This window comes from Elephantulus edwardii, unplaced genomic scaffold (genome assembly GCF_000299155.1).
Source record: "Elephantulus edwardii isolate Elephantulus edwardi_28Jun2011 unplaced genomic scaffold, EleEdw1.0 scaffold00028, whole genome shotgun sequence".
NCBI lineage: Eukaryota > Metazoa > Chordata > Mammalia > Macroscelidea > Macroscelididae > Elephantulus > Elephantulus edwardii.
The window spans coordinates 1,325,146-1,337,491 of NW_006399778.1; the positions used below are offsets into that span (position 1 = coordinate 1,325,146).

At 39.3% G+C, this 12,346-nt stretch overlaps 1 protein-coding gene across 3 annotated transcripts in view; it reads right to left on the reverse strand.

Moving 5' to 3' along the window:
• Window positions 1-431: 431 nt before the first annotated feature.
• Window positions 432-12,346, reverse strand: part of FAM76A (family with sequence similarity 76, member A) — a 34,875-nt gene continuing 22,960 nt past the window's right edge. Inside the window, exons 6-9 of one of the 3 annotated variants that reach the window (XM_006883455.1) lie at window positions 8,968-9,054; window positions 3,172-3,307; window positions 1,700-1,801; window positions 470-556 (exon numbers count right to left, since the gene is read on the reverse strand). In XM_006883455.1, coding sequence (XP_006883517.1) covers window positions 470-556; window positions 1,700-1,801; window positions 3,172-3,307; window positions 8,968-9,054 — 412 coding nt within the window. Of the gene's footprint in view, window positions 557-1,699; window positions 1,802-3,171; window positions 3,308-8,967; window positions 9,055-12,346 lie in introns of all 3 variants that reach the window. The other 2 variants (XM_006883456.1, XM_006883457.1) reach the window with 2 other exon arrangements.

Sequence of the window (12,346 nt, forward strand, 5' to 3'; positions counted from 1 at the left end):
TAATATACCTGGAAAAGAACCCAAGAGTAAACCCTGAAGCAAAAGGTTTATTGGAGAGAGAAAGTCTCTTCCATTTTACCAAGTCATAAGGTGGCAGTTTTAGAAGTTCAGAGGGTGGCAGTGCTATGTCATTAATGCCAAAACATTTGCTCATGGCAGGATACAATGACTGGGGAGGGGAGATTATTCTGCACATAACACTGAGCAGTGACCACCACAAGAGAGTAGTACCACGTAAGAGAGAAAGAGAAAGAGGAGAGTTTAAAACCCAAACACTCAAGCATGCGGCCATAACACAACACAAACCAGATGTTTCCATTCAGTCAGCCCACTGCAATCGCACAAAGAAGATTACTGTAATAAAATAGAGATTTCTTAAGAAAGCTTGCAATTCACAGAGAACAGCCAGGCCTCCAATCCCAAACCAGCACTCCATCTGCTGTTGCTGGAGCAGCCTCCTATTAGTTTCTCATGGAGAAGTGATAGCTCCCAACTTCTCAGACTTCTTGCTCTTGGACAAGGCAGCCGCCTGCTTCAGAAGTTCTCTGTTTTTGGCCTAAAATATCAGTGCAAGGAGAAGGCTTTAATAGCACAGAACATATTTTTCTGGTAGATACAGGCAGATGCTAAGAAAGACCACTGGAGGATCAAGAGGAGATGACAAAAATTCTAGAGGTAAAAACCAACTGGCGCACACCCATGTTTATTACAGCTTTGTTTACAATAGCAAAGAGTTGGAAGCAGCCTAAGGGCCCATCAATTAACGAATGGATAGAGAGAAGCTGTGGTATATCCACACAATGGAATACTACACAGCATTGAAAAACAAGGAACTCTTACAATATTATTCAAAGTGGGTGACCCTGGAGGACATTATGCTGAGTGAAATATCTCAGTCACAAAGGGACAAATACTGCATAGTGCCACTGTTGTAGAATGGGTCTGACATCAGGGTGGGGATATGACAGAAAAAACTGGATAAATTATGTATATTGTATTGAAACAGATGAGGGAAAGAACAGATTAGAAGTGATATATGATTGAGTATTATGGTTAGCACAGGAATCCAGAATTAAGGTTGCATAGAGAAGTGTACTCAGGGTGGGGGGTGGGGGGAAGGGACGTGGGAACTGTATACTAATGAAGGAATTTTTTTTTTCTTTTTTTCTCTCTTCGGAGGGGGAAGCGAGCTGGTGGGGAAGGGTGGACAGGGAGAAAATTGAGGCAATGAATGAATGGAAATCCCAAACATCCGTTAAAAAAAAATAAATAAAATTTTTTTTTTAAAAAACACAAAAAAACCAACTGGCACTTGCTTGGTTCAGGAAGAGGAAAAAAAAATGGGTTACTGGAGGTGAAACGGCATACTTCAATCTCTTGGGAGTCATGATTACAAAAGTATGCTTTATATAACACAGGTAAATCTGGAGTGCTTTAGTGTGCTACATAAACAGAAGTTAAAATTCAGACATCTAGAATCACATCTACTTTATAAAAAAAAAAAAACCACAGCAAACACCAAACACATTAATTGCACTGTTTTTGAAGAAAACATCCAGACATGAAACACTGGAAGTTATCTATAAGACAGATTAATCTGATTCACCAATACTTCGAGGAAAAGAAATTTAAGAGGTGATAATTTAAAATGCAATCAACTTAATTAACAAGAGTTACTGCATAAAAAACAAGCAATTACCTGCAATTGTTCTGTAACTTCTTTGTGAGTTTTCTCCATCTGGTTCATTTTGGCTCTCATTTGAGATTCCTGGTACTGAAAATCAGCCTTCAGCTCTGTAATCTGAGGAAAGAAATTAGCAGATCATTTTGTGCAGAATAATAAGTAGTATTTCTAATATATAATTTTTTTATGAGCCTATCTAGGCTAGTCCATGAAGAGAATATACTTGGGTCCAGTTATGTAGTAAAGTGTGACACTCAACTTTTCTGCCAACAGGAAGCAGAGTACAACTGAGAGAATAGTAAAGAAAGAAAGATGGGGATTCATTCTCTTGTTCTGCCACTTACTAGCTATGTGTGATTTGCACACTTTAACTTCTTTGGATTTGTGTTCTTATCTGTAAAGTGAGGCCAAAAACCAATGGAAAAAATACAAGTTAAGACTTTAACATATGCTTGTTAGCCATGTAGGAATGTTCTAAAAGAGAGTAAGAGCCTCAAGAAAGAACAAAATACAAAACGGAATAAGGGGAAGAGATTAGAACCTTAAAAGGAAAAATAAGGGGAGGATTTAATCTATGATATGGTCATAATAATTCCTACTTCAAGTGGCTGTCTTATGAGGATAAATCAGTTAATACATGTACACAGCACCTACAATAGACACATTCTAAGTACCAAGTAAAAGTTAGCTATAATTGTTATTACTATATTAAGGCAAAAATTTTCCAACAACCTGAACACAGGATAACTAACAGAGATGGATCAGAACAAAGATGTAAAAATTTTCTTTGAAGAGAGAGGATATCTCTTAGATTCAAATAAGACTCCACCAATATATTAACATGTTTAAAGAACTGGTCAAGTCAGTAAAAGAGTTGTCAATGCTGGAAGCAAAGTGACACAGAGGAGGTCTGACATAAGCACTGTCCAGGAAAAGGGAAACCTGGTGGGCATACTTTGACTATTTCTATCCCAGAGACACAGTCATCCTAAGAACAGAGATGGAGGCTTCAAGTTCTCTTAGTCTGAGAATATGAAACATTCCAATTACATAATTACATCCTCTCATTCTGAATCTAAGACTCATTCAGCAACCTTCTGGTTACAACCTGGCTTCCTAGGCAGCCCATGCTAAGGATGCATAACATTGTTGGGTTCCTCACTCTTCATTAAGAGGTGGACAATGCAGTTTTATACATGGTCTTTATAAGGCTGGTTAACACGTTAGCTGTAATTCCTCTCTGAGACATTAAAGTGCTCTCCAAATGCTTGGAAAAATCACTTTGTGAACTCATTAGACAAGTGGATTCCCCAAGGGAATGCTGACATTTAACTAGCCTCTCCTTGATACCCGTCTTGTCATGAGACCTCTCTCTCCAAGCATTTAGCCTCTAAGCAACTATACATAATAATTAAAAATATTATCATTGTGCCACATATCACATACTTTATCCTATTTTATTCTGGTTGACATGCATTGACTAATACCTTCTTCTCTTTTTCTAAAATCATTTGATCCTTTTGATGCAGCATCTTCTTCAGAGTAGCCACTTCTTCCTTCAGTTGGGCAATGATGACAAAGTGATCAGTTCCTGGTGAGTCCAGAGCCAGGTCTGGGGAAAAGCTGATTGGAAAAATGAAGAAGGGGAGGAAAATAAATACCAAGCTGAAGGATAATCTTTTACCTGAGGATGCATCATGAGCTCTTCAAGGACAGGAATGACACTCTGAATTCCCAATATCAAGCACAATGCCTGTACATACCATACTCAAAAGAATTTATTAACTATACTTCTAAGATGATCACCAGGAAAGTATATTAAACCAAAACTAAAACCCAGTAGCATTCTTAAAGAATCTTTCTTTATATTCAAGACTCAAACAATACAGTCAAACACCATGACAACCAAAGATACTCTATTTCAGATTCTTTCAGGATTCCCAGTAATTTATAGATGAAATAACAATTATTTGTGACTAAATAATTTTCCTAAACTTCTGGGTGAATTAAAAATTGTAAACTTGTGTGCATTTTTCTTTATAGATCTCATCTTTTGGTTATTTGTATTCTCTATGCTCAAAGTACACAATTTGGTGCAACTGCTGCATTCAATCCCAGAACAATCCTTTATTAAAATGATGGAAAATATAGTAATAGGAAGGAAGCCACTTACTCTACATTTTGGCTGATTGTCATTTTCAGTATTAAGAATTCTGTGACAGGAAAGGAGTAAAAAGTGAAAAATTCCAGAGTTACATCATTACCTGGATTTTCAACAGAGCTCTTCCAGCATGAGCAACACATTTTGCCCAAGTGTCAAGTGAACTTTGAATGTCATATGGCTTTGAGAAATGTGTGAACTCCTGAAATTTTATGTACCATGGACATCTCCTGTACTTAAGGATCCATAGCTTTCAATGATTGCTCAGAGGTTTCTTAAACCCACAACAACTCTTCCTAAAAAGCCAAGCCCCTTTCTTAAAACTTCACAAAAGAAGTTCTCTACTTTCCTCAGGGTAAGTTTTAAAACATCTAATAAGCAGTATTTCTCTATATGCATTGAAAATATATATATATAGCAAGTCTAACCACACTGGACCATACTAGAAGTAGTTCATCAACAAGACTATTCTTCAGTCTACTTGATTCATACGGAAATCAAAGAAAGAAAGAAATCCTAATTGATGAGTATGCTGAATTACTGAAAATGCAAAATATTTAAAACAAAACTTGCAGGAGAAAGAAAACTCAAAAGATCTAACAGAGTCTTCACCGGATTCAGATCTGGAGATGTCCTTAAATCTGGAGATGTCTTCACCTCTGTTTCAGTACTCCCAAGGGAACTATCTTCTCTCCAGCTCAGACACTATTTAAATCCTTAACTAGTGCAATGAATGGAATTAATAAGCCTATATACGTTTTTGTTGTCTCCAAATCCCCCAAACGCTCTGCTCTCTGTTTCTTGAGAGAAGGCTCTGCTCCCACACCACATCAATAAACTGCTGGATTAAATTAGTCCTGTCTATTTTGCATCAGGGTCTGACCTCTTTAACTCTCTAACTCCAAGTTCAGTAATGGCTGGACCCAAAATAAGAATAAAAAAAAAAGATGAGAGCAACGCAGAACATCAAGTCTTGTCTCCAAACATCTTCAATGTTAGAGAAGTTATTACTTTTCCAGGATACCTGTTGTTGTTTTTTTTTAAAAGCTTTCAGTGTAAGAACTTTTCCTCAAGCTGCATCAAAACCCTGTATCCACGTCATTCTACACAGAGCAAGTCTAATCTCCTGGGCATAATACAAGGCAGAATAAAAGAAAACTACAGAGAAGATAAAAGAATGTCCTTCAGAAACAGTAAAACACAAGGTGTGCCTGAGCACTACCCACTGCTGAGAATGCATTTTTATTGCCCTCAACATTAGACAAATATTAAATAGTAGGCAGGGTATATGTGCTCAGAGACTGCAGCCTTCAATATAGCTTGAGGCTCAACGTCAAGAAGACAAAGATTCTCACCACTGGACCAATGGGCATCATCATGATAGATGATTAAGAGATTGAGTTTGTTAACAGCTTCAGTTTGCTTGGCTCCACATTCAACACTCTTGGTACCAGTAGCCAGGAAATCAAGAGACGAATTGCATTGGGAAAGGCAAGGAACCTCTCCAGAGTGCTGAAGAGCACTGATATCAGGCTGGAGACTAAGGTGCGCTTGATCCAGGCCCTAGTCTTCACAGTTGTGTGCTTTGTGTCAGAGAGCTGAACAATGACTAGGAATGCTGGAAAGAGAATTGATGCCTTTGAGCCGTGGTGCTAGAGAAGAATGTTGAATATACCATGGACTGCTAGGAGAACAAACAGGTTTGTCCCAGAGAAGGTGAAACCAGGCTGTTCCTTGAAGGGAAGGATTCTGAAATCTGACATACTTTGGGCATGTTGCAAGGAGGGACCAGTCATTGGAGAGGGACATCATGTTTGGGAGGGTGGAGGGGACAGCACAAGAGAGAAAGACCCTCAATGAGATGGATTAATTGAGTGATTGGGGTAATGGGAGTAGGTGTGTCAGAGACAGTGAGGTTGGCACAGGATAGAGCGGAGTGGAGCCAAGCAAACTGAAGCTGTTAATAATCTCAATCTCTTAATCATCTATCATGATGATGCCCATTAGTCCAGTGGTGAGTATTTTTGTCTTCTTGACATTGAGCCTCAATCCATATTGAAGGCTGTAGTCCTTGACCTTCTGCAGCAAGCGCTTCAGGTCCTCCTCAGTTCCTGCATCACATAGCAACCCTACAGTAGCTCTGAAGTCTGCCCTATCCTGAGTCAGTCTCACTGTCTCTGACATACTAGACAAGTGGGGTTGGACTAAAATTGCAGATGCAGTTTTGTGACTCATGTATGTGTGAAGCCACTGGATTCTGAAAGGTGGGTTCTTACTGTTTTGGTTGAGGGTCAAGGTGTGGACTGTTTGGTTGGTTTTATTTCATTCACAACCGTGTGTTAGCTGATTGGATTTGCTGGACTTGGCTAATTGCGTGCTTTGTGTGAGCTGTGGGCTGCAAGCCTCTTGTTTAGAGCCTGGTGGGCCTGGCTGGTGTTAACTGTGTTTGGAATGCACATTCTTCTAAGTGCTACAGCGCTGGTCTGTCAATTTGCTGTACTGTAACTTGAAGTTGCTGTGAGGCTGAATGCTGTGCTATGTCAAATGCCATAATGGTTACCCATGGTGGACAGTGTTTGGTGGGACTCCCAGAATAAGAAAGTAGAAGTGGAATCCATTTCCTAAACAACATGCCTCTGGAAACTCAATGAACTTAGAGAAACAACAACAGTTCTAGAACAGGGTTCAGGTCTTTTGTTCATAAGAGTTGCTATGAGTAGTGCTCGACTCGACAACTCTTAACAACATATATATGTGATTTTTATGCCAGCAGAAAACACTTTCCAAATTTTCAAATTAAAAGAATTACTAGGAGTATCTGTTTAAGCATTATATGTATGTCAACAATCTGGAACAAAGGTGCATTGTGGGGTGGGCTAGGGGAGAAGCAGGAAAAAGGGGAAAGAAAATGTGCAAAAAATGAATTTAAAAAATATTTTAAAAAAGTAAATTACTTGCACACCCATGTTTATCACGGCTTTGTTCACAATAGCGAAGAACTGGAAACAACCTAAGTGCCCATCAATAAACAAATGGATAGAGAAGCTGTGGTGTACTTACACAATGGAATACTACGCTGCACTGAAAACAAGGACCTTGTGCAGTATTATTCAAAATGGGTGACCCTCAAGGACATTATTCTGAGTGAAATGTCTCGGTCACAAAAGGACAAATACTGCATGCTGCCACTGTTGTAAAACAGTACTGACATCGGGGTTGGGGAGAGACTGAGAAAGATGGGATAAAAATGTATACTGCACTGAAACAGATGAGGGAGAAAACTGTTTAAAAGGGACATGTGATTAGGTATTACTGTGATGAAAGGAATCCAGAACGAAGGCTGCATAGTGGAGTGGACCTGGGGGGAGGATTGTAAAACAATGAAAGAATTTTTCTTTTACTTTTCAAAGAGAAGAGTGTACTTGTGGGGAGGGGTGGGCAGGGAGAAAAGTGCAACAATGAATGAATGGAAATCCAAAGTCTCTGTAAATTTTCATTAAAATTGATAATAAAAAAAAGTAAATAAATTACTTTTAAAAGTTAGCATATACATGTCAATAAAATTACATTTTTACTTAGTTTCTGGAGGATATAATGAAAGATCTTATACCAAAGAATCACTCTATTTAAGGGAAGAGTCACTGTTGGAAATTAAATACAACCAAATAACCTAAACCAAAAGTTCTACTTTTAGCATGAGCTATCTGTAACAATGAACAGCAAGAGTAGAGTGGTATCCCAAGAATAAAGTAAGTTTTAAGGACTGGTTGACTAAACAAAATGCTATGAATGATGTTTTGCCTGGTGATTCACACACAACCACAAAAGAGAAATAAAACAGAAATGCTGCTGATTAAAGGCCCAGATCATGACTTGAGGTCTTTAGAAAGCATGTCTTCAGAAAGATTCATCCACTAAAGTGGTTTTTGGATCATACACCAAGGAAGTGGTGATGGGACAGTTTGTGTCCACTCTACCTCCTTTAGCATGGTCAGATTAACTGCTCAAAGAAATAGTAAAGTTGGCCAGAACAATGGCCTTTATGGCTCCCACTCTCAAGTAATCAGAATATCTAAATCATACATTTCTAAAAGGCTCAATTCAAGAAGTGGAAAGATCAACAAACTGGTTATTAAGAAGACTCCTGGTGGGATCTGAAATCAAGTTAATGAAGGGTGTCTCAAAAGAAACAAAATTAAGCCCTAGTAAGGTCTATTCCTATATCCACGACTAGCTTGAGGGAAAAACCAGGAGGAGTTTCCAGAATGGAGATGATTCCAAGGACTTTAGGGAAGAGTTTGTCAGGCGGTCTCACTTCAGGATGCCCAGGCCTGGAGGAACAGGAAAATGGTTGGCCACAAGCCTCTGTTGGGAAGCAGCCCACTGCACCAACCCGGACGGGGACTCTGGATATTAGGACAAAGCAGCTCATAAGAGGAAGCATCGCTGAGAAGGAAAGCAAAGTGAGGAATAAAAATATGTATTTAGACAAGTTTAAAAGGAAATAAAAAAAAATAATTCACCTTATTCTCTTTTGCTAGGATATCTACACTGCTCTTTTTCTGAACGTTTAAGAAGGAATCAACCACCACAGGTGAATAACACTGTCTCCACTCTAACTTGTCTCTGCTGCTCTACCTCCCATGGCTGACTCCTTCCCTGCCTGATGGAGGCTATACACACAGAGCAAAATTTGAAATATCTAGCTGTTGAGTTCTTAGAACTAGTATGTTGTTGTTGAGTATCACTGAGTCACAAGAGACCCATAGCTGACCCTCGAGCGGGTTTTCAGAGGCAATTAATCACAGAGGAGGAGAATGCCCATCCTTCTTCTGCGGAGCAGCTGGTGAATTCAAACTGCCTGCTTTCGGGATTGCAGCACAGTTTCTTACCACTAGGCCACCAGAGCTCCCTAGTATAGAGGAGTTATTTTATGGACTGCTGAATACAAATTAAAAAGTCTGGATTAGATAATAGAAACAAAAATTAGTTCTACTTATCAAATGGCTGACAGCCTTACTCATAGGGCTTTTTCTTAGTCACAGGCTAGTTCCAAGAACAGCTACTTACTCTTGTGTATTTCAAGCAGAAACGTATGCACACACACTCCCAATTAGCTTACCTGTCTCCATTGGTTGTTATTGATTCAAACTTGGACTTTTTCTTTGGGATTTCATTTTGGATTGAAGACGTAGAAAGTGTTTTCTGGCTTTGAGGGACAAAAGCAGAAAGATACATATTAGAAAACAAAGATTAATAAAATAATACAGTAGAAAGTATGTCAAGTGAGACCAATGAAAGTTCTCCTATGCAAAACTATTTTTAAAACTTTTCTTTTTTAATTGTCCTATGAGTTAAAGCTTACAGAGTAACATGGTTTTCCCTTCAGATTGTTTCATAAATACTGGTTTGTTAATTCCCCCTACTCTATCAATTCTCTACCTACTATCTCTCTGTTGCTCATGTCCATTCATCCTGACATCCTTTCCCTTCCTACTCTGCCAGTTTTATTCTTGGGCAAATGCTGCCCTTGTGAGCCTGGGCAGTTGATTATTCTAAGGGATCCTTGGTGTTAACATTTCCTAATAAATCTATTATTTGGCTGTAAGTTGTGTTACAGGGGAAAGTTCCATTTCAGGCTCAAAGGGTGGCTAAGGGCCATAATCTTGGAGGTTCTACTAGTCTCTGTCAGATTAATAAACATGGCTATTGTTGTGATTTTTACGGTATATTTATCTCTTACTCTATCTAGGACCCTCTACATGTTCCCTTTCAGAGCCGTTAGCAGTGGCAGCTGGGGACCATCTTGTTCTGGTCTTAGGGTTGTAAAAGTTGAGGTTTTGAGCTCTGTTGGTGCTATGGACTAATTGTTCCCATGTGTTGACTTTCTTCACCCTTCTCCTGTCTAGAGACCAAAGCTTCCACCTCAGACACCCACGCATAAGTTTTTAAGTCTCTAGTCACCACTTACCAATATACTGTGTAAAACACTGTCTTTGTGGAGTATGTTATGCCAATTAACCTTGATTTCCACTGAGACTATAGTTCTGAGACTCTATTCCCTCAGAGTAGTTGTGTATGGTTAAGAAAGCTTAGTAATATTGCCTCCTGCTGGCTCTACTAACATTATTGTTAATGTGTATTGTCAAGCTGACTCTTTGGAGGCGTTTCCTTGGAAAGGGACAACATGCTTAGGAAGGTGGAGGGTCAGCAAAAGAGGGAGGCCCTCAATCAGACAGATTGACACAGCAACTGAAGCAATAGATTCTAGTATGTCAGAGATGATGAGGGTGGGACAGGATAGGACAGGGTTCAGATCTGCTGTTCATGTGGTCGCTATAGTCAGACTCAAATTGATGGCACATAACAAGCCGACTCTAACTCATAGTGACCCTATACACCACATATAGAGCAAAACCATCCCTGCCAAATCCAGTGTCATCCTCACAATCTCTGCTGTCCTTAAACCCACTATGGCAGTCACATGACAAGCCCCTCACTGAGGATAAGGAACCCTAGTGGTGCAGTGCTATGTTGAGCTCATAAAGAAAATGTCAGCAGTTCTTCAAATCTACCAGGTTTTCCAAGGGAAAAAGATGGGCAGGCTCTTCCTATGTGTTTCAAAGCCTCTGAAAACATGCTGGAAGGTCAGTTATGATTTGGCTTCGATTCAACTGCACACACAACACAGTAGGCTATCAATCTGAGTCTATTCCATCATATGTATATGTTTATATGAGCTAGTAATTCTTTTATTTTTTATTTTATTTTATTATTTTTATGTGCGTGTACCGTCAAATCAGATCTGACTGGTACAGGAGGAGATTGTCCCTCCTTCTCCGGCAGAGCATCTGGTGGATTCGAACCGTGCACCTCTGGGATTGTAGTTGCAGCTTCTTGCCACTAGGCCACCAGAGCTCCCCTATGAGCTAGTAATTCTTAATTATTAAAATCCACCAAGTTGTTGATTTTTTTAAGTCTTGGATGTTGAGTTGTTAGCTCCACAGTAAATACACACACACACACACACACACACACACACACACACACACACATATTCTTAATTAAATGTTTTGTACCATCCAGTCAGAACCAACAGAGGCAGTTAGTAACTGAATGGGAGGAAACTGCCCTACCATTTTCCTGTGGAACAGCTTGTGAATTCAAACTGTGTGCCTTCATGATTGCAGAACAGCTTCTTACCACTAGGCCACCAGAGCTCCCTAATTAAATACTACTTGGCTTAATTTATAATCTTGAGAACTAAGTAAACAAAAGTTTAGTAAGAGATATACTCGGTCTGAAGAGTGTCAAAGTACTTTCACAGATACTGTCTTACAAGTATCTTTTTATTCTGTGGACACTAGAGAAGGCATTATTTCTACTTTTAATAGGGCTGGTCAATGTTAACTGATCTATCCAAGCATACATAGCTGGTTAGTAATGGGGTTACGACAAGCAGTCAGGATGATGTATTTGCACCAAGTCCAGTTTTTCACTGCTCAGTGAACCTATTAATATCAGAATCCCACAAAAATTAGACTAAAAATGAGTCTTAGCCACAATAAATTGACATCTTGAAACATAAGAGGAAAGCTAATCTATGGACTGCAACCTTTTCAACTCTGAAAGGTGCTCACTTGTCAAACCCAAAAGATGTTTAGAGATCAGACAGTTTCTTCTACTTTTTCTTCTTCAGGAATCGTATCTATTATTTGTTTTATAGAACGTAATTTTTTGAGGCAGAGGGTGGGGTAGGGAGGGAATCACCAGGGTAACAGAGTTTGGTGGGCAGAGGGAGGGGATGAAGGAATTGGGAAAGATCCAGAGCAAGGACCTGAAAAGATGGGGTAATAATAGGTGATTAATTTAATAAAACACAATGTACCTTAGTGATCATCTGAAACACAATGTTAATGTAGGAATGTGTGAAATGCAATCTATATGAACAATACACAATTCATATGAATTTTGTATGAAAAGCAATATAAAGAGGGGAATATTTTTTTAATTAATTTTTTGTGTGTGTATCATCAAATTGGATCTGACTGGTATAGAAGGAGATTGCCCTTCCTTCCCCAGCAGAGCATCTGGTGGATTCAAATCATGTGCTTCTGGGATTGCAGTGCAGCTTCTTGCTGGAAAAAAGAATTTTTGCTCCATCATTTTTCTTCCTAGGATTCTCAAATTTCTCCTCCTGTTCTTCCATCTTTCTCACTATAAAATTCCACCTTCTAATTCTCTCTCCGTACAGAGATTCCTACTTTTCCTAAGGCTTCAGTACCTTCTTTCACTTTTGGGTAGCACTAATTTCCCATCCTTACATGCAAACCAATGGGCCCAGGCTGCCAACCCCAAAATCAGCAGTGCTAACCCTCCGGCTCCATGGGAGAAAGATGGGCAATCTCCTTCTGTAAAGCTTTACAGGCTTGAGAAAACTGTTGAAGGTCCCCATGAGCCAGAAACACCTTCAGTGTAGCGACTTTGAGTCTGACACTGCA